The sequence below is a fragment of the Rhamphochromis sp. 'chilingali' genome (genome assembly GCF_963969265.1).
Source record: "Rhamphochromis sp. 'chilingali' genome assembly, chromosome: 7".
Classification (NCBI taxonomy): Eukaryota; Metazoa; Chordata; class Actinopteri; order Cichliformes; family Cichlidae; genus Rhamphochromis; species Rhamphochromis sp. 'chilingali'.
This window is the reverse complement of record NC_137934.1, coordinates 20942809-20965646: the sequence shown is the minus strand read 5'-3', so window position 1 is coordinate 20965646 and position 22838 is coordinate 20942809. Positions and strand designations below refer to the sequence as shown.

The 22838-nt window shown below is 40.6% G+C and overlaps 1 protein-coding gene across 2 annotated transcripts in view; it reads right to left on the bottom strand.

The window, feature by feature from the left end:
• Window positions 1-301: 301 nt before the first annotated feature.
• Window positions 302-22838, bottom strand: part of LOC308400067 (SLIT-ROBO Rho GTPase-activating protein 1-like) — a 40201-nt gene continuing 17664 nt past the window's right edge. Inside the window, exons 4-23 of one of the 2 annotated variants that reach the window (XM_080887556.1) lie at window positions 21524-21631; window positions 18825-18887; window positions 16766-16963; window positions 16348-16476; window positions 15790-16011; window positions 15555-15656; window positions 13341-13538; window positions 12746-12830; window positions 12620-12647; window positions 12475-12508; window positions 11439-11499; window positions 10134-10211; window positions 9905-10039; window positions 8709-8814; window positions 6677-6901; window positions 5506-5585; window positions 4948-5149; window positions 3402-3542; window positions 2347-2680; window positions 302-822 (exon numbers count right to left, since the gene is read on the bottom strand). In XM_080887556.1, the coding sequence (XP_080743682.1) occupies window positions 370-822; window positions 2347-2680; window positions 3402-3542; window positions 4948-5149; window positions 5506-5585; window positions 6677-6901; window positions 8709-8814; window positions 9905-10039; window positions 10134-10211; window positions 11439-11499; window positions 12475-12508; window positions 12620-12647; window positions 12746-12830; window positions 13341-13538; window positions 15555-15656; window positions 15790-16011; window positions 16348-16476; window positions 16766-16963; window positions 18825-18887; window positions 21524-21631 (2982 nt within the window). In that variant the 3' untranslated portion in view covers window positions 302-369. The remainder of the gene's footprint in view (window positions 823-2346; window positions 2681-3401; window positions 3543-4947; window positions 5150-5505; window positions 5586-6676; window positions 6902-8708; window positions 8815-9904; window positions 10040-10133; window positions 10212-11438; window positions 11500-12474; window positions 12509-12619; window positions 12648-12745; window positions 12831-13340; window positions 13539-15554; window positions 15657-15789; window positions 16012-16347; window positions 16477-16765; window positions 16964-18824; window positions 18888-21523; window positions 21632-22838) is intronic. The other variant, XM_080887557.1, reaches the window with a different exon arrangement.

The following is a 22838-nucleotide window of genomic DNA, read 5'->3' as shown; positions in this document are numbered from 1 at the left end:
GTCTCTCTCTCTCTCTCTCTCTCTGATTACGATCTCACACAGGAAGCCCCGCCCACGCTCGTACTTGCATCTCCGCATCAGCAGTTCTTTTAGCTAACCTTTGATAAATGCTTCGATACATGGAGAAAGTAAACCCCTACACACCAAGAGAGTACACACCAACCTGACAACACATAAATATCATGGCATATCATATCATAAGTCATGTCATATATTATATTTTATTACTACATTAAAAGCCTTTTTCGTCTTTCCTACCATTTCTACCCTCATGTTGATTATAAACATTAAGCAGTACCCTGATCTCCTCTTCTGGCCCATTTTTGGCCCGGGTAGGCCTGATTCGGCCTCTTATTGGCCTGGTTTGGCTCACATGGTGCAGGATTTGTCCAGTGGCGGGGGTAGAGGCGGGGTGCTGCTTTTAGGTGGAACCATAGGTTTGGGTCTCAGGGCAGGTGGTCGCAGCGGAGCCCCGATGCGAGCGGCTGCCACCGGCTTGAAGGAACCCAGAGCGTCAGGGGATGGGTTGGCAGGTCTGGGAGGTCCAGATGGAGGTCCAGGAAGTGGACTGATGGGGCTCAGAGGACTCAGGGGGCTTGGGGTGCCTGGGGTACCGGGCGTCCCGGGAGTTCCGGGGGTGCCGGGGGTTCCCGGTGTGCTTGGGGTGCTGTGCGGGCTGGGAGACTCGGAGGAGCAGGTGGTGATGGGGCCGTTCTTTATCTGCTCCAGGGTGTCCAGGACCACGTCGGGGGCCGGACGGCAGCCCTGTCGCTCCAACTGCCTCAACTCCCCCAAAGCCACACTCACGGTCTCCTCGATGTCCTGCAGGCGGAGAGGATGATTGAAGAATAAGTTAACAGTTTTAAATGAATCCATTCACACATCAAGTTAGATTTTGGTTCCTTGGATGATTCTTCAAAAATTAATACATGTATATTTTAGGGGACCTATTACGTTCTTTTCCAGCTCCATCTATTATTCGTGGAAAGTAGCTTTTCCATATTCAGAGCTTAAAATAATCCTTACTTATCTTATCCTCTCTTAGGCTTGTAAAAGTAATTTAATTTTGACAAATCAGTTAATTCTAATTTAACTTATGATTATTAAAACGAGAAAAATCAAGATGCAGCTGTTATTGTGCTGCAGTAATGTTCTTGTTTCCTTTATCTGCCAAAAAACGTATTCATTCAATTTAGCACAGTTCATTTAAATCAACTTAATTAAAAAGACAATTTATTTGAAAGTTTAATAAATCCACATTTTTCCAGAGTGTGAGTAATCATGGTAAAAGTAATTATCTCAGTATTGGCCAGAGAAAATGACTTTTTACTCTGAAACAAACCATTTTACCTCCTCTCCTTTAAATGTGCTTTTTTCACTATTGGCTGCCCCTCACAAACAGAGCTAAGAGTACAAAAAACTGTCTGAATGAGAGTGTTGTATTAAAAGCCAAACACACACTCACAGTTTGGAAGGTAGAGTCTTAAGTCGAACTGTATCTTTCTGTAGTAAATCATGAAAACCTCTGACTGAATCTTGAGACAAATAACGTAACAGATAAGATTTTACTTTTTTAAAAATAACACAAATATATTATTTCTGCATGATTTATCACTTTCTGGAACCTGTCAGTGTTCTGACTTAACATGGAAGCATTTCGACCTCAAAGAAGACCCCCATTCACTTTCGCCTCCAGATTAAAACGGCCCCTAATGATGTCATACAGAGCAAGAGTAGAAAAAAAACTGCCTGAACCAGAGTGTTTCGTTCACAAGGATTGCTTCGCATACGAGGACCTCATGATTTGAATTTTGTCTAAATATTAGAGAAATTAAGAAACAGCAAACTTTTTGAAGGAGTAAAAAAATCCAAGTAAAATTTCTAGAAAACTGAAACCACAAATTTAGAGCTACTAAAGAATTTATAGCGTGTCACAAGAAGGACCAGTTTGAAGCAATTCGATATAAAATCCCTTAAAGCTTTTTTATTTTTTTGCTGTCCAGAACTGGGTTGTATTTTCTCCCACTGGCGACACTGTGAGAAGCATGGAGCTCACTCAAGAGGCGTTGTGGTACTACTGTGATTAAAATGGATGTGTCATTGTTGCTGTTCAGATTTGGCAGAGTCGTAGCTGAGAATTTTTAGAGTCTGATACCATCAGTGTCACTTGCTCACTGATATATAAAAGTGTTACTCAACCGTGGATTTAGGATTTCAATCAGAGATAGTTAGGTGAATTTCTGCTGTCTGTTTTCAGATCCCCCTCCAGTCTGGTGACACCTGCATGCAATGAAAACAAAGATTTTTTTCAATATTCATCTCACGTTACATGTTTTCTAGGCGTACCTGTGCCAGCGCGTCGGGGTCGAGAGCTCGGGATCGATGGGAGTCTCCAAAGCCATGCTGCCCGCTGTTGGAGCGTCGTATAGGTGTGTCCTCCGGCCTCCGCAGAGAATCGTGTCGGCTGACCGTCATGGTCACAGCTGCAGAGCGGCGGCGGCGCTCCGGGCTGTCTAGGGGCGGGGTCAAGCCCTGGCCCCGTCCTAGCAGCAGGTCCCTGGGGCTGAAGTGACCCGTCACCGGAGGAGAACTGCGCTCCATCACGCCTCCGTTCCCGTGGTTGTCGTTAGAGCGACAGAGGGGGCGGCGGAATAAACCATCAGTTCGCTTCCTCCTGTGGCTGTCAACAGGAAGTGTAAACAGCATTAACTCAGGTAGAATGAAACAAATCATATTCAGCAACTACTGAACTACATGCTATCTTCCCTTTGGAGAACCCGCAAGCTCGTCTCTGCTTGTACCAAAGCTTCTCTCATGTTATTTTTAAACTCAAATAATTAAACAGCTTTGTGGATTTTATAAATTCAGCTACTTATATGTAATACTTAAGTGACGCTTCAAGTTTTCGAGTTTTACAAAAGTCCAGTTTGTATAAATCTTTACGTAACTGCAGATGAACCAGGAAATCATGGAAATGCTCCCATTTTTATTATACACATTAGCAGCCGATAGGTGATGGCGTTAGGTGTGGGGGTTTTGTGTTTGTTTGTTTTTAAAAGAGTCCAACATAAAAAACACAAAATTTTATGCAAAGTGTTAGAAAGCTTTCGGTCTAAGAAGCATGTCCACATAATCACACTGGTACTGAAGGCTTTTTAAGCCTCTTGCACAGATTAACTTAGCCACACTTGGGCTGCCTTCCTTGACGTGTTGTGAGGAATGACTACGAATAAAATAAAAGGTGTCTGGAGTCTGCAGATGGGGAAACTGGTCACATGAGAACAGCTGTGACACCAGCGTGATGAGATCCGCAGGTATTTTTAGAGGTGAGAGAACAGGATGGGCTTAAAACACGCCGCAGAAAATCCTCCCAGGTGTCATGATAATGAAAGGTGTCTTACATGACAGACCTGTTGTAGGTCTCTGGAGGTCTCATGTCGGTCGGGGAGCTCAGCTCGCTCCTAGACCGCTTATCGTCGGTGCTGCTGCTTCCTCCGTCGCTGTCGGCTTTCTGACTGAGTGTGTCTGACATGGCGTCGGCCCTGAAGACACAGACTCTCAATCAGGAAAAATCACTCTGGAAACTGGAGAGCTGAACTAGCACAGCGCACCAATCATCAATTAACTGATCAATAGTATGTGGTTAGTGACTGCCTCGGCCCAATCAGTCTGTTAATCAACAAGGTGTACAATCCAGTGAGCGGCAATCCAGACAAATCCATCACTGCAGCTCTTCAATGAGGCCATCGAGCCACTTATGCTAACAAGAACTTCTACAAAGAAAGATTTCAACTCAAAACTACGACTAAACTAAACCGTTTACACACACAATGCATCCCCTTTGTTCTTGCTCTTGTATTGGAAAACTGAAGATAAAAACTACGTAAATACGAATATTAAAAATGCAAATAAGACACTAAACATCTGTCTATGTATATCTATACACATATGTCCATATAAATTGATATCTATGGAAAACAGAAATACTTATACTAAAATAAAGCTTGAACCAAACTGAAATATTTTGAAAAATATTTTGAAAAATGCTTGAGTAAAATTAAACTTTGCAAATAGTTTATGCTGTGATAACATTACACTGTAATTTTATAAAATGTGAAACGGAAGTGAAGGCTAAATTATGTCTAGGAAATATGTAGGAAATAAAAATAATTATACTATTTTTTGTAATTTTTTCCAATCATCTCATGTGGTATAATATACATGTTACATCGTGACGATGCGGCACAAAGAAATGCAAATGAATTTAAAATGCTCTTGTTCACGTACACGCTGTATATAAACCCCCAAATTCTCAATGTAATGTTTTTATATCAGAATATTATAAATTATTACGCGAATAAAAAAATGAAACAAAAATGAATCAAGTGTTAAAAAATTTAATGCCCTTTCCTTTCTTCCTCATTCTGATCCTGTCTACATGCCTAATCTCTACATGCTAAATGCACTGAGCTGCTGTTGTGTGATTGGCTGATTAGACATCTGCATTAACAAACTGTGGAACAGTTGCGTGTGTATTTATAAAAACAATTCTGGTCACATTTAAGATGTAGCCACACAAAAAACCCCTGAATGCATTGGCATTATTATCCTGTAATTTAGCAAAATCATTAAAAAGTAGATAAACAGTACAACATATGCAATTCTGAATACTGGCATGAACTCAATAAACGACAACAGTTTTTGTAATTTATAAACGATATTTTGCAGTTTTATGAGGACGCAAACCAAAAAGAAGCATCATTTCAGAAGCCTGCAATCAGGAAAAAAATCAAATACATTTGTTTAAGTGAAAAAACACAAACTGAAAATCATTGTTTTCTAAACATTTTAGCACATTTAATGATGAACTTTGATTATTTTATGGATTCGAGTATTTTCAGACTGTGCTGCAGCTTTTTTAACTTTGTGTTTTTGATGTGTACAAACCATCTCGGGCTGTGCACTCGCCTGTCCTTCACCACGATGTACTGATGAGGCACCAGGCCGTGGTTGCCGTTGTGCCGGCCCTCCCACCAGTCATGTGACGCGCGCTGGAAGAGCTGTAGGGAGGCTCCCTTCTTGAAGGAGAGCTCGCGGCCCGACCGGCCCACGTAGTCGAACCTCGCCACCGCCTCCACAGCTTCACCCTCTGCCAAAGAGACAGAGAGAGAAAAGAGGAGGAGGTGAAGATAAGAGCCAAACATCGAACTGCAGGTGAATCTGAACTTGTCAATCAACAGTCCCTTAGGCTTTGTTCCGCCCACCGCTCCACCAATCAGAAAAGAGCTTTAAAAAGAGTCTTTTCTATTAATTCAGATGGAGAGATGGGGAGGAGGGAGGGGAGGCTGGGTGGGGTGTGGATGAAAGGAGGGAAGGAGAGTGGTGGTAGTGTCTCCATGGCTGCTGTTGCCGTAGCAACCACTCTCCAGCACCACCACCACCACCACGAGGGAGTACGAGTATGGGAGTGTGGGCGATTGCGTGAAGGTCAGGGGTCATGCGTACCCTCGTCGCTGGTCTGGGTCTCGGTGCCGGCGTCGGGCTCGGCCTCCTCCAACGCTCCCGGCTCGCTGAACGGACTCTCGCTGTGGGAAGAAGAAGCAGCAGATTGACACACACCCGTCCATTCAGTGTGGGAACAAAGGGAGAAACACGCACAGCAGGAGGCGAGCCCGCTCATTGGAGTCTGAGGACGTTTACGGCTACAGTAGAATGTCAAGATTCAGAAGATGGTGGGAAAAGAGAAGCTGTAGGAGGTTTCCCACAGCAGAAGGATTACTGTCTGCTCCAACACCTCGTGTTCCTGACAGGCTGCCAGGTGTCTGCTCAAACTAACAGCTCAATTTATTCAAAGGCCCCACCCTGCAGTTAACCTTTATTTATATACATTAAACACCATTAAAAGAATGCAGAATTTCCTATAAGAAGTTCCTCTTTGCAGTACATGTAGTGATATACATAGATCTACTGCTGAGTTACTGTGACAGTAAAGGAAACCTAAAATGTTCTGGTTCAGGTTCTGCAGGGTGTTTCTTTCTTTGCCCTTTTAAGGAGCTCTGAAGTATTTTCCTCTGTTTAAAATAGCTTAAAGAGTTATCAACGCAAGCTGAACCACAGCCAGACTGTACTTTGGTGTCATTTTTACTTCCAGCAGCAGTGGGACATAAGGTAAAGCCTGTGGAAATGAAGGAAAGCTAAAAAGAAATATTAGACATTAAACAACTGCACACATCTGGAGACATCTCTACACACCCAGTGGAAAGAAAAACATCTGCCCCCTTGTGGTGAAAGCTTTAGTTAAATCCTGCAGAGGTTCATTACAGAAGGTACCTTTAAGAAGATTTGTTGTGTTTATTCTTGATGAACATCAGAATTATTGATGTCCCCGTGAAGTGCGGGTCATACTGCATGATATCAATGTGTGATTTATTTCTGCATTTTGAATTAAAGGTGAAATACCAGGGAACACGTGGTTGAAACTGTCAAAGTAAGAATTTACCAAAATATCAGAAATGAAACAGTTAATCTGAAAACATTAAAATATAAAAACAAAATTCAAGGCTGGCGAAGAAATGGGCATATAGAGGTCTTAAATCCTGTTTTGTTTTGTTATTAATAACATAAATGAATTTAATTTCCAACAGAGCGTAATAAAGGATAACATCCTGATGCTCACCAGTACTGGTCTCCAGTCATACACTTCTCATACACTGGGCCGGGCATCTCCTTGGTGTCGGGGAAGATGTTGTCATGGTGCAGGATGACCGTTTTGATGACCTCATTTACGTGTGCCTGGCAGGCCACCTGGTCCAGGGTCTCCGGTGTCGGCAGTAGGGTGGGGCCGAACACAATGGCCAGGTTTCCAGCATCCATCATGTTCTCATCGTTGTACTGGGAAAGGCTGCAGAAACGTGGGCAATGTGGCCAAACTTTACTTGTTTACAATTAAACTGTTAATTATCAAAACTGAGAGAAACACTGAATTTAGAAATTTGTATGACTCCTTTATTAATGTTTCACTGTACACATGTGTCTAAATATTAGAAATATGGCTCTGAGGAGCAGTGAGGAAAAAGAAAAGTGAGCACTAAAAAGACTGTAAACAATTTTCCTCATCTGTCTTAAACTGACATTATTTTTATGGAGTCTAGTTTGAGAAGTAAAGGGAACTATAATTTTCCCTGAAATAAAATATCAAATCTTGCTTAAATAATAACTGTTTAAAATGAGACTTTACTAAAATAATTGCCAATTAAACTTCTGTCGATTAAGTGATTGATCACCATTTCGCTCTAATTGAGACCTACAGTGGCACAACAGTAGGTTTCTCACGTAACCATGGTTCTCTGATACTTAATAACAACATAAAATCGTGATTTTTTTTCTGACTTTTTAATCAATAAAAGTTTTCTTCTTTTTGTCTGAATAACAGTTCACACCTTAAAATACCGAATATACCTTCAGATAAGACAAAGAAAAACCACAAATGTTTTTGTTTGGTATTGCATTTTAAGCATTTTTGATGCTTAACTATGACTCACCAGATTAATTATGCAAAAGTCAGTTTTACACTTCTGTGTTGTTTGCTGGTTTCAAAAGGTGACAAAGCAATTTGTAGGTTTTGATTCATACACAAGACTGTAATGGAGAATACAATCTCTATGCTTTTTATTTATTTTTTAAATGGAGTCTGGTTTGAGAAGACAGCGTAAGAGTTCAGAAGTTAGTAGATTACTTACATAAAAGATTAAATAATAATTAAATAATTAAAGATTAGTTATTGATGTAACCACAGTTCTATGAAGTTTTATGAAAAATAATAAAATGATAAATTAAAATGAAACATAAATGTTTCTGAACTTCGAAGCAGCAGCCCCGAAACCTCAGAAATATGTAATTTATGATCACATGAGATTTATTAGGTTACTGCTTTATTTTTATTATTATTACTTGCTATGTTCTTTGCATTAATTTATAAAGTTTTGTAATTTTTTAGGCTTTGAAAACCTATAAAATAAATGCATCCAATGAATTTTTATAATTATTTTTAATTTAAAAAGGAAAAAAATCCTGTATTTTCTGAATTATTTTATTAAAGAATATTCTAATATCACCAAAAAGGTCCTAATATTGTTACTCTCTGCATGTTTTTTAACGTTCTCTCTTCTACTATGAAACCATGCAGCAAATTTCCTGCAAACTACGACTCCACAGCTCTTTATGTGATGCTCTGCTTTGCCTTATTATTTTAAAAAAGCTTGCCTTAATACAATATAAATACACTTCTAAAGCTAAAAGTCTGTATTCAATAAACTCTGGCATTTTTCCATTATTGCAGCTTTCATTTCAAATAGTGATTGAAATATCTTCTCTGCGCTCGACCGTGAAGCTCCTGGTTTAATAACACTGAAGCTGAATGCATTTCAGAGCCCTGCTAATAAACACACCAGTACATCACTCGCCTGGTACATCGCACCAGCTCATCACACTTCCTGTTCACACCTCCTGCCTCTCCATGCTGCTCTCTCATTCTATATTTATTTGAGAGGCTGCAGAAACAAAATGAGCTGTGTTTTATCATCTATACAAGTGTGCACTTCGAACCCTTTTCACTACAGGAGAGGCATCTCCCCACCCAGCTGGGAAAACACAAAAATGGGCAATTATCATAAATGTGAGGGCCCGGTTTTGTATAAGTGGATACTCACTGGTTCAGGAAGGCGAACAGGTAGCGCATCACCACCAGCGTCGCCCTTGGGACACCCAGCAGGATCTTACGGATACACTGCGCTCGCTCGTACAGGTTTTCTATCCCTGCAGCAGGAAAATGCACATAATCTAAAGTCATTATGAGTCCCTGAGACATCACGAGGTGTCTGTAACACGATGACACATCCTGAAACACGCCAGTCGGTGCCGCAGAAAGGGAAGCAGGCAGCTCCATGTCTCTGCTGTGGAGGGGATGGGTTTCAAAGAGACAAAGAGACACTAACGAGAAACAAAGACGAGGAAACCGAGAGGGAAAGTGACTGCGTGTGGGCTGAATAGATAGACAGAGATTCATGCTGAGCTTCACCGCAGCAGATGGAAGCTGCACAAACGGTTCAGACTCAAGTGTTAAAGCAAATGAAAGTCGAGCTTCACAGACAATCACTTGATTTGAACATTTCACTAGGACACAAATAACCAACTGTTGGATCTTTTCACATTTCACTGCATCTACACCACCCAAGTTAGTTGGAGCTCTGCATAACTTCATCCACTATGTAGCTTGTATAGGTTATACTTGTTCGCCATGTGCAACAAGTATATGCTAGCATCTAGCAACTAGTGCATGTCATCTAGTGTTATGAAGGTCCATCCCAAGCTCTTTCAGGATTTTTTTAACTAAAAGAGGGACATTGTCAATAGCACTTTAATAGTGCTTAATGAAAGTGCTTTAATTAAGCACTTTTTATGGGTAAAAAGTGCTTAATTAACACTTTACATTTTTAATTAACCTCCTGTTAGGAGTGATAGTTGGTCATATTTTCCCATGCTTTCTCCTAAAAACACTGCCTGCTTCATCAGTGAGAATGATAATGTGGTTAAGCTATATTTGACAAGAGTTGAACGCCATTAAGTGGCAAAAACACACTGAAATTTGACCAAAGTTCAGTCAAGAGAACATCCAAAATGAGCCCATCCACAGGACAAGGTCAGTGGTTTGGATTATTTGCTATGAAAAAGTCCCGATCCTTAACTTAATATAAACATCCTAATATTAATATCAAATCTTTGTGATTCTTTTCTGAATCGTTAACATATTCGGTGGATTTTTGGTTGCTCTGTGATCAAACCATTTCTTTTACATTATTTTTCTGTTTTTATCATGAATGATTCAGTCTGTCTATGCAGTACTTACTGACGCAGGAGATGAGGTCATTGAACCTGTCCTTGGGAAACAAAGGGTTCTCCAAACCCCTGAAGTAGAGCTTCAACACTCCAGCCACAGAATTAATGTCATGGTTGCTTTCCTCGTCAATCAGCGGATCGTTACCTGCATGAGAGGCAGAAGAGAGAAATCCTCAAATACAAGTTTGCCGGCGTACTTATCACATGACAGTCGAGTTACCTTCCCGTTGACCTCTCACCTCTTTCAAACGAGTTCTTGATGTCATTGACCTCCACTTGTGATCCTGATACCCGGAATATGCCTTGATGCTGAAGACCTGTTGGGAACAGCAGAGGGATGGAGGTTGCACATAGTCACAGTCTAAGCCTAGCAGATCTGTCCCAAATGCTGAGAAACAAACGTTGACATAAGTTGTAGTATGAACACTTGCTAGTTTTTTATGGCGAAGTGCCAAAGACTGATTTATATATTGATTTAACAAGATAAAGTACTAATCAATGCATGAATCTTGTAGTTCATATGCCTACTGACCACTGACCACATAGAAATTGTAGTTGATAACAGAGGGATGCTAGTAGCTAGCTTCAAAAGCTATTTATTAGCCATGTGACACCAATGCCTTGGAAGCAATGCCTAGTTGATAGTATTGGATTGCTAGGGACTAGAGTAACATTCTGCCAAAAACTGGTGTTAGTTAGGATTGTAGTTCTTAATCTAGAATTGGTAGCTGCCAACTTGGGCTACTAGGTGCTATCCTAAGGATCTAATGATGAGTTACATCAGTTGCATATTCAGTAGGCGGCCAAGAAGTCACTGCTGAATAAACAACACAATCACAATGTCTATGAACTCTTGGGTTGGACTGTTTCGTGCATTTCATAGGCAGACAAAAAGAGCTTTTATTCATGGTCTCTATCTGTTATTTTGCTATTGATTACTTAAAATGTAAAATATATCACGATATGAATATTTGAGTACATTTTATTTTACATGCCACCAAAAGTACATTGTAGAACACACCATGTTGAGTATGAGGCTAAATTCAGTTTTATAGCATAATTACAAAAAAATGATTATCAGCTGCAGCTTGGGAATGACTGAATTAAAATGAAATCACTGTTTTGTACTTGTTCAGCTGTCAGGGGCTGGCTGTGATGCAGTTTTGTTGTTTGCAGAATGAAGAGAGTGAAAGGATGCCAACACGAGAGTTTGACAGTTAAGATTTAGGCGGCTTTATGTGATCAACAAAAAAGGATTTAACTGCCTCCTGCAGCACCGTTCACAATGTCCCTCTTTTAGTTTATAAGTGTAAAACACCTCTGGACAGCCCACAAATACACGCAACAACATTTCTGAACCAAAATTATAGCTGATGGAAAGCAGGAAGAAGGACTGCAGTACATTAAATTCATACCTTCCAGTCGTTTTCTTTGCTGTAACTAACAAACGCTTCATCCCTTTCTCTAATTTAGCCCTTCATCTGTCAGCATCAGCCACTACAGCATTTATTTCACATTGTTTAAAGCTGAAAAGTGACACTCACCATGTAGGTTGATGTAGCGGATGCAGCTCTCCACAAGCAAGGGTATGGCTTTGGTTGAATCCTACAAAAACGCAATTGGAGTGCAGAGTATTTTTAATTTTGTTATATTTATAAGATTCTTGAAGATCTTTTTCATGTACATTAATGTATTATGTGTAGACAGGTTGTGGACATGCACCAATCAACAGACATGCAAAAACATTACATTTATATGGTATATCCCTTGATTATGAGATTAATGGCTCACCATAGCAGAAAAGAGAATTGTGGTGTAAATTGCTTTATTATTGTAAAACTCGCGGGGTGGCTGTAGCTCAGGTGGCAGAGCAGGTCAGCCACTAATCAGAAAGTTGGTGGTTCGATCCCAGGCTGCCTGCTGGCTGCATGCCGAATATCCTTGGGCAAGATACTAACCCCATGTTTTCCTACTGGGTAGCTTGCCATCACCAGTGTGTGAATGGGCGGATGACTGAACGTGTAAAGCGCTTTGGGGTCCTTAGGGATTGAGTAAAGCGCTATACAAATGCAGGCCATTTACTAACATGTTTATGTTTGAAATGTAGTTTTTGCTGTGTTACATTAATACACTGATATTACTACTAATGTTTTATGATCGATATTGTGTGTGCAGCTTCACTGTCCTGCTATCTTTTAAGCCAACAATTGATCAAAAAGTATGCATAAAAAGTTCAAGAAGTTATCTTTCCTGCCCCGAGTAATGTCTGACATGGTGCAGGTGCAGGGACGGGTAATACTATGGGTAAATGAATCCTAAAAATGAGTCATTATTGCTTCTTAAGCTTGCTGTTCTGAGGGCAACATTAATACACTTTCATTGCATTGTAGATGACAACCTTATTTATATTGCTAATATTTCTGCTTATTGGTTACACTCCTCTGGGCTTTCAAATCCAAATTGTAGCCTTTGACAAATTAGCAGATTGCGCTGCTGATATCTTGCACTGACTACTGTTGAGGAGAACATGAACCCCCCACCTCCCCAAATCCTCAAAACCTGGATGAGGTCAAACTTTACCTGGTGCTTGCTGTGGGAGTTCTTCCGCCCACGGCTGAAACACGTACAAAAAGGAGAAAGAAAGCAAAAGATGAGAGTTTTAGAGAGCCAAAGCACAGCAAAGAGATACAACACTTATTATCGATGCGACAGGAAAGCACCTTACCTTGTAGTCAGCAGTTCAGCTTTGTATCCTGCAAGAAAAAAAGGAGAAGATTTAAAAGTGAAGAAATGCTGATCAGAGTCTGTCTGACAAAGTACAAGACTAAAGAAGACTGAGAGAGACTCTTACCCTCTGCCAACGCTTTCTTTAATATATCGTGTTTAGCCTGAAGTTTGGAAATAAGATTACTTCCCTCCAGGTACTCGCGGAATTTCTGAATATAGGAAATCACATAAATGACAAACACAAAGGCTAAATTATACAAACTAAAATAAAGTATGAGTATGCAGAATGCAGTGATTACAATACACACTGTACATTAGTGCAAGTAAAGCAGCTAAAAGCACAATGAACTTCACATTGAATCATCTAGTAAGCGAATGTAGAGACACCACCAGAAGATAGACGAATCTGAAATTTAAAAAATGTCATAAATTAATAAAAAAAAGCAGGACAGCATTTTGTGGTGTTATAAAGGAAACTACGTTAACAAAACACTAATATAGAAATCTAAAGTATAACTGTATTCTGCAGCTGTAACAACTTATTTGAAATCTGATTTATCTGACTAACTGTAGTCTGTTTTGGATGTCATGCCACCGTTTACTCTATACTTATTTAATATTTGCTACTTTCAAAACCGACCTTCATCTAATATGAGTAACTTGGGGTGAAAAACAGTGTCAAATAAAAAAAAACAACAAATCTGCTCTGCTGGGCTTACAGAGAAGTAGAAGAGCTCGGTCTCCTGCTGGTTCGCCCGTCTCTTGGCCAGACTGGGTTTGTTCAAGTAGCCGTCCGACACGCTGGACTTCACCGACTCGGAAGACGGGCTGTGGGTGAAGCTCTGGGAGACGTCAAAGTCGTCCAGCACCGTCATGTCCTGCAAGGTGGTCAGAGTTGCACCCCAGGTCTTCTTCACCTGAAAGGTGGCAGAAAAGTGGAACAGCATAGTAAGTATCCACGTTACATGTTACTCTCAATATGAGGTCCAAAGAGATGTCAGTGAAGATAAGGGAGGCCATCATTTGGCTGAAAACCCAGAATAAACCTATCAGTGAAACTTTAGAAGCCATCAAATTAATGTACTGGTCAGCTCAGCATCACAAAAAATTCCTGAAAGACCACAGACGACAACTATAGTGCATCATGACAGAATGATTTTCATTGTTAATCAAAACAACTTCACAACATTTAACAAAGTCAAAAAACACTTTTGAAGTGGAAGGCAGATCACTGTCAAAGTCTACAATCAAAAGACACCTTCATGAATATAAATACAGAGGATTTATGATTTATGACAAGGTGCAAACCACTGGTTACACTCAAGGAAACATCTGAAAGAGCCTGCTCAATTCTGGAATAAAAGGAGAAACTGAATCAAGGTGAATTTGTATCAGAAAAGTATGGAAAAGGGGAGAAACAGCTCGTGATCCAAAGCATACCACATCATCTGTCCGACATGGTGGCGGCATCGTTATGGCATGAGCCTGTATGGCTACCAGTGGGACCAGACCACTAGTGATAGAAGCAGCAGGATGAAATGTGAAGTGTACAGAGCTGTACTCTCTCCTCAGATTTGGCTGAATGCTGCAAAACTGATCAGACAGAGCTTCTCAGTGCAAATGGATAATGAACCAAAGATAAAGAAATGCGATATTCTGCAGTAAAGGTCATGCAGAGCATCTCAAGGGAGCAAACACAGCATTTGGTGATGTCTGCTGGTCTACTGGACTCGAGTTTTTCTACCGATATTAAATGGAAGAGCAACTTTGTAAGATCTGAACACATTACTCAGTCTCAGCACAGCTCCATGGATCAATGCATCTGAATTACTGTCATTTTTTTATGGGCGTGGCTTTGTTTTCAAAAATGCCTAAGGAGGTGCAGTGTTTACATATGCTACATATGCAAAGAGTGTTTATATTTACAGCAAGAGTAATGAGTCTATGAGTGTTTTTAATTTGTGTTTGTGTGGGTTGTAAGCCGCTGAGATGTGCAGATGCAGCTCATTAATCCAGACTCCTTCAGCATTTTTATGCCCTTCGGGGTGAGTTAACAGCTGCCCTCTGTGCACAACAACAGCGAGGACACCGGCAGTCTGCAGCACCACACAGCTATCAGATGGTTCAACTTTATTTTTAGAGGCTACATATGCCACATTATCACCCCATTAAATCTGTATAAATTACCATAACTTTGTGCAAAGTTTATAACTGTTAGAAAGTTATTAATAATCAATGAGGGGTTTTGGCCACTTTTACCAGAGTCTCTATGTTGTTTTAATTTCTAAAGCTGGAGCTAAATATCTCAGATGGACAACAGGACAGATTAGTGCAAACATCAAGTAAATTTGTGTCCACAGTGATGATATTTTTTTAGCAGCTCAAAGAAATCTGTTGTTGAACTTACTGGTAGGCACTTTCTTGATCAGCGCTTTAAGAAGGATTAGGGGAAAAAAATAAGAAAAAGAGGTAACTTCCTGTACATGAGATGAGACCATAAAAATAAACACAAAAATGTGAAGTCTTAGTCCAAATACCAATAAGTGCCCCAGGTATTATTGGGCAAATCTGCAGTTCTCTTTTAGCAACGAATGATGGTGTTGACTCAGTCTCAGGTCCACCTTATATGGGCCAGATTTCAGGTGAGTTATGTCATCTTAGCCAACATTAACACTTGCAGTAACACATATCAGGCACAGATGACTTTTGAGCCACATTACAGCTCTAACTGCACCATAACGGTCAAAAATATTCCAGATTAAATTCTTCCATCTGGGATTAAACATTAGATCAGCTTCTGTGTGGGCCTACTGAAGTTGCTTAGAAAACATGGCTTATAAACCATCTTAGTGTAGTCCTAGTTAGTAACTCAAAATAGAGTTAATGTCAAAATGGTTTTCCTGAGTTTTATGAGGTGTACTTGTGTGTCTGACCTCCTCATTTTCTATCTTCAGAGACGCCAGGCGGGTCTGAAGCTGTGTGAGGCGGAGGCTGAGCTCAGACTGGACCTGCGGCTGGGAGGTGATCTGGGCCACCTGGTATGAAACAAAAAAGAAGACAATTGGAAAATGGCTGTTCAGAGGTCTAAATTCTCTGTGGTGAACATTTAAATTTAATAATATGTGTCAGACTCTTATTTTGAAAGGACATAAAGAGGGGCAAACTGACTGTGTCGCCCATGTGGGCCTGGAAGCTGAAGTTCTGTGGGGGGCAGAAAGCAGTGGGGTAGAGATCAAGCAGACGCTGCCTGTCACGGGCAGGGTCCAGGCCCTCCACAGCCCCCTCCAGGACCTCCAGACCCGCCCTCCTGGAGGCTTCAAGGCTCAGTTCAGCTGACAGGTAGGTCCTCAGTGCCCGGCTCAAAGTGGAGTGGTACCCAAGGTCACAGCACTGAAACAAAGATGGGGATTTATTCACGAGAGGGAAAAGACCGCATGTATTTTGTAGAAATTGGTGACGTTTATTAAGAGAATTAAGAGTTGCAAGGCAATTCAAGTACTACCATAGTTTCAAGTGTAATAGATGTAACATTCGCTATGGGAAAAATCTAAAGGAATTTTATTCCTATTAACAGAGGCCCTAAAAATAATCTCATAAAAGCTCTCTCCATACATTTTAAAACTGCCTTTAAACAAACAAATTCCTATTTAGGCTTACAAACCTAACAACCTTTTTAAGTGATGAATATAAGGTTTGAGCCACAAATACACTCTGTAATTTACTCACATCTATGATATCGGGCAGGTCGTGGATATAGTATTTGAACACCGAGGCGTTGGTGGCCTCCAGAGTCAGCAGATACTCATTTCTGGCTTTCACGGTCTTCAGTTTGTTCTCTGAGTACTTTGCCTTCCTCTAGTAAAGAAACAGACATAAAGAAGATTAAATGGTTGGTTTCTGGTTCTTGTGTACCGATTCCCCTCGTTTGTTCTGCAAATGCGATCAACAAGAAGAAAAAAATAGCTTTCATAATTAGTCCTTTCTGCTTTCAAGTCATGTTGAAATCAAGAAGTGGAAAGTATTAGGATTACATAAAGAAAGTATCTCATTCTAAAATATCTCATGCAGGAACAGGTTACCCATCTGGTTGCTTTGGATGACACCTGAGAGGAAACACAGTCTCCTTTCTCTATAAAACTGTTACCTTCTCTCTCATTTTCTCCATCTTGCGGGCGGCGTTGCGTCTCTGGTGGCGCTCTTCTATCCGCAGGCCAAACACAGGCTCCACCCCTCCGCCAGTCCCTGACACGCCCTTCACGCGCCCCTCCTGCCGCTCCGCCTCCCGCAGCTTGGTTTCTGCGCTGATCGTCTCCGCGTGGTACATATGATATGTCTTCATCACCTAGGCAACAGCAGCCCATAATAGCCCAATCAAATAGGAAAACAGCAGTGCGCTGCAGCCGGGGTCGACTGTCTTTTTTTTTATCCCCCCAAGGTTATCAGCGCTGCTCTAATCTGATTTCTAGTGTTTGGACAAGGAGCTTTTAAGGCCAGCGCTCTGACCTGAAGAAAAACCTGATAATTGGCAGCCAACAGGAGGCAGACTTTTTACTTTAAAGCAGGCTAGAAGGATAACGTCAGACAAAAAGCAGAAGAAAAAATGAATGGATGAGAAATGTGAGGCAGAAAGGACAATTTTTGCATTTATAAAGGAAGCTCTCAGAGCTGTGAAAAGAAGCCACTGACTTTGCTTTGACAGTTCCCTGTTACTACCATTAAAGGAACCTATTCTGCTCATTTCCAGAACCATATTTTCATTCTTGGACTCGAATAGCTCTGCAGGGCGGTGAATCAACTCTGAATCACTGCTCTGCAGCCCCTCATCCTCTGGAACTGCCGTATAGGCTTCTTTCCTCCTTCAGCCAGCTTTCTCATGATTGGCTCCTCATTGTTAAAAAAACAGTTGGAACAGCAGGTGGGTGGGGCTTTCTGAGACAACCACATTAGGAATATCTGCTCTCTATGACACCACACAAATCCAAGAGTAGAAAAAACCTGGCTGAAACCTATTTTTTTGCTCACTGTGATTAATTGCACATGCACTGACTTCATTATTTGTAACTCTGGCCATGATTTAAATGAACATTCAAAAGACAGGAAAGCAAAAGCATAACAGGTCCTGTTTACCTGTTTAAAGCATTGAAAACAAAAAGCTTTAGACAGAAAAACTGTAATGCCAGCTAATGTTTGAAAGGTAGCATCTACTAATGTGTGAAAAACTGCAATGAATCATTTTTGATAACTGGAAATGAGGCTTTTGAAGTGGCCCACTCCTCTTTAAAGAATTGTTTTAATTCAGCCACATGGGAGGGTTCTCCAGCATAAACTGCGTGTTTAAGGTCATGCCGAAGTATCTCAGTCTGATTCCAGACTATGTCTAGGCCACTCCAAAACAGCTTTTTTTTTGCAGCCAGAGGTGAACTTGCTGCTGTCTTTCGAATCGTCCTGCTGCAGGACCCAAGTGCCCTTGAGCTTCAGTGCACAAAATTATAGCTTCAGGATTTTGAGGCCGCAAACATAATTAATGGTTCTATCAGTCGTCCTGAAGCAGCAAAGCAACCCCAGACCGTCATACTACCACCATCGCCACAATTGACTGTTGGTATGATGTTCTTTTGCTGTGTTAATTTTATGTCATCTGAAAATGTATGTGTGGCAAATGTGGAAAAAAAAACAAGCCAATTCAATTCAATTATATTTGTATAGCGCAAAATCACAACAACAGTTGCCTTCAGTGCAACCAGGCTCAAAGAGGGGCAGCCATCTGCTGTGACTGGTTGGGGGTGATGGCAAATGATTTGGAGTGACTAGGAAATCAGGAAGGGGGTAAATACTTTTTCACAGTGCTGAAGATGCAGAGGTGGGAGTGGGAGGGGCAATTAGTGAGCCAACAAAAGACTGTCAGACACTTGCTGTTAGTGTATTTAATGTGTCATTTTTGTGCATGATTATTGTGCAACCCATTATTGAGGAATGACCCCAACACCAGCTATAACAGCTTTAAAAACCTGAATTTTACAAGAATCCTTCCTTGGTCTGGTTTTTTACTGCTTTATTACCTGATTAACCGTAAATGAATGAAATGTTTAGAAGTGCATTCTTTTCTTGTTGCATTTGTAGACCACATAAAAATGTGTTTAACACTAACACATTAAAAAACTTGTGTCTTAAAGCCTTGGAAGAATAACTTTTGTTCCACTTACGGTGTAAAGCTCATTCAGAAGCTTCATGAGGTCTTCCTGAAGCTGGAAGAGGATCTCCTTACTCTAAAGCACACAAATGAGAAGAGAAACCTGTTACCAGCATATTCTCAAATAAAGACATTCACAGATTTATGCACCATTTTAGAATTGTCTCTTTATACAATGACACTTACAGGAAACAATCCTCTAACAACTCACATCTTTTTGACCTGAATGATCACAACATTAACAAGCATAAGAAGGGCCCCGCCTACGTTTGAACCCAGGACCCTTTTGCTGTACTAAGTGCCAAGCCAGACGCATTATAGGTCGTTTGAATTTTTCTCTGTGTGAAAAGAAACCAAACCACAAGGAGAAAGCTCATCAACCGATTTGGACCAGAGTAAACAAACTTAATTCATTTTAACTCCTACACCCAGAAAAAAACAAATCCTCCGGACTTTGAGGTGATAATTCTCCTTTCATCCACTTCATACTCAAATACAAGCGGAGGTCACAACTGAGAGGTGATCCTGAATCTATGTTTTATTTTATAAGTAGTTTCTCTGAACTCCTTTATAAGTTTGCTAAAGAAAGTACTGTATAAATTTATTATTATATTTTATAAATAGCCTAGTTTTGACTACTGTAATTATTAATGCTTAAATCACTTAATTTTTAAGGTAAAACATTTAAAAATTCACTTTTCCCGTGATACAGCTGCTTTTTATAGTTTTTCAGAGAACAGCTGCCCAATCACATTGTCACTTTATAAATTGTTAATATAAACTACGGATTATAGAAGTGGCTCTAAGCACAAGTACCTCAGTACTGTGCTCGAGTACAGCACTAAAGTACCATTAATGTATTTTTACAGTGCTGGAAACCATCCGTGTGCGCAGACCTCTGGGGTTGTTATTTTTTCATACGGCTTCTTTAAGTCGCAGAGTTGATTTTAATAAAAAGTAAAGTCAGTATTCCCCTGAGCTCTGCTGGAGTTTGGCAAATTAAACACACACACACTGGTGTACTTTTACCCGCCTCCAACTTTAGCTCGCCGTGTTCATTATTAATCTGGCTTCCGGCTCGTCTTTTATTCATGCTAACTAAAGTGCAGCTACTGCCAGCAGCTATAAACAGCAAGACCTCCATCACATCGCCGCGTCCTCTCAGAAACTCTCCTCTGAAGAGGAAGAGACAGACAGCTGAGTGGCCATGACAACACCGACAGCCCTGTGGCCATGGCGACAAGCTCAACTGATCTTTTCTCAGCGGGCGCTATGGGAACGGGATTCATCCATCCTGGGATTCCTCAGTCATTTAGCATAATGTAATATTAATGCTGCCACATAGCTCTTTCCCAAACTGCTCGGTTGTTTAATGCATGAGACAGAAATCCAGTCTGAGAGCAGGCAGCGGAGCGCGGCTTGTTTCATTTATGAATTCATTTGTTTGTGTGTGGTCAGATTCATTTATATATCTGCTGCTGTTCAGCCTGCCTGATGGATAACCACTGTTTCTGTGCAGGGGCACACACACAGTTGAGGGAGAGGCGCTCAGATCCTTTGCTTAAAGCAGCTGCTAATCAATATTCTGATGGCAATAAAGTATGAGCTGACGTGATGAACTTAATGAGAATGAACAGCTGAGCTGAGTTTCAGCTTGTTTTTTTGCTCTCAGACTCTGAGTTTGCTGTTTTTCTTCTGATAGTGTCTCAAAAACATTCTTAAAGGCAACTAGAGTGCATCAGTTTGTAAGTTGCATAAAATTTTGACCGAAAAGTCCTTTGATATTAAGGAAATGTAGCAATTACAGAAACATTCTAAGGAAAAACCCTTTTTTTGGAAATCATTTGAGTGAGATGGATACAGGTAGATAGGCAAGGAGATAGTGAAAGTACCGTGGTCAAACGTTCAAAGTAACTGACAGTGCACAAGGCGGCTGAAGGAGAGAGTGCAGGCAGGGTGGAGTGGGTGGAGACAAGTGTCAGAAGTGACAGGCGACAGAGGGAAAGCAGCGAGAATGAAAGGAAAGGTTTACAAGATGGTAGTGAGACCTGCTGTGATGTTGGGTTTGAAGACGATGGGACTGACAAAAAGACAGGAGGCTGAAGATGATGAAGACATTAAAATCTTCAATGGGAGTGAGAATGCAAAAATAAATGTGAAGATTTGACTGGTTTCATCGGAATAATGTAACGACACAAGTCAGCACAACACTAACTTTTGTAGACTTTTCTGTTTTGTTTTTGATACGAACTCAAAAAAAACAACTGCTTATTGATCTAATGGTACTTCTTTAACTTCAGCTTAGAAGAATCCACTGTGGTGCTATTGTTACATATTGAATAAAAGTGAAAACTTAAAAGTTGTGTAACAATAATGTCCTAAAGACAGGAAATCGACTTTTCTGGTGCAGCAACAAACCTCATTCTGTCGTATGTAAAAAATATTCCTGCACTGATTTTCATTATTCTTAGATAAATAAGGTTTTTACGACATATCAACAGAAATATAATTATGAGACCAGGCTACATTCATTTATTTGACAAAGTAAACAAAATTAGTCTAAAAATGCTCCCGAGCAAATACATACAAAGCATTAAAAATAAAGACCTCTGTTCTTTTAGAAGTGGAGAAACCTTTACTAACAGACTAACACATGAAGGATATTTTGTTTGCATAAATATCAAAGTATATAGTGATGATAATCTTGCTCACCCTCTTCAGCAGGCGGGCCGAGTCCTCGCTAATGTGTGTGAGGCGGGAGATGACGTTGTTTAGGTAGAGGTCACTGAGGGTGGCATGGTCCTTACTCTCCCTCCTCACCTGGAAAACAGAGATTGGTATAAAAGAATGTAATAGTAATAATAATAATAATAATTAATAACAACAGTAGCAATAATAATTTACTAATAATAATAATCCTTGGGGAATTATACAAGATTCTGAGAACTATTCTATTCAGTGCAAAACTGTAGGTAAAAAGACTGAAAAAGAATAAGTGTATTTAAAAATAAATAAATGTGGTTTTAAAAATTATACAATGCATAAAAGCATTAAGGGCAGACACACATCTTTAGGACATGACTGGACTTAACGGAACGCCATTTCCTATAGAACAGCTATTGCACTCCTTTATTTACAGCAGAGTTCTGATGGTCCACGGGGAAGAAGCTGTTTTTAGCTCCGGCTCTTTATGTATCTGTACTGTCTGGTCTGTCTGGAGGCAGCAGGTTGGACAAGTGCAGTCCAGGGCGGGAAAGGTTTTGCATTATTTTCTTTGCCCTGCTGAGATACAGAGAGCTGGAGATGTCCTCTAGAAAGGGCAGCTGATGCTTCTCTGGGTGGTGCTGATAAACCTCTGCTGTTACCACACTGTGATGCAGTACACTCTCAAAGTGGAGCGTTGGAAGGCCACCAACAGTTTCTCCCTCTGTGTAGTTCCTTCAGAGCATTCTCAGTAAACCTGGTCTCTGATGGGGTTACTGCTGATTCTCCACGATGTTGGTTCCCATGAATTTGAGGAAACCCTGACGTAGAAGAGGGCTAGCAACACCCAGATAGCTCTCTGTATGCTGACTCACCTCCACATATGAATCAAACTTTGTCGGAGGTTTCATCCTGTTAAAAAGGAGTTTTTCCTCCCCACTGTTTCCAAGTGCTTGCTCAAACAGGACTGCCAGATTGTTGAGGTTTCTCTCTATTATTTAAGTTCTTTACACTAGTCTCTTGAGGCAACTGTTGTTGTGATTTGGTGTTATAAAAATATAATTGAACTAAATTAAATATGTGTACAAGGCATACAGGAGAACTCAGCACACAGCTCTGAGGAGAGCCAGTGCTAAGTGTGATGGTGGCCAGCATTCACCGTTTGTGGATGGTTGGTAAGGAAGTCTTTAATCCCAGTACAGATGGGGGCGAGGGGTCTAGGTCACATATTTTACCAACCAGTATATACGAGACGATTGTGGTGAAGGTGGAAGAGCATTCCAGGATAATTTCCTGGGTATTCAAAATGGCTCAATGAAATCTG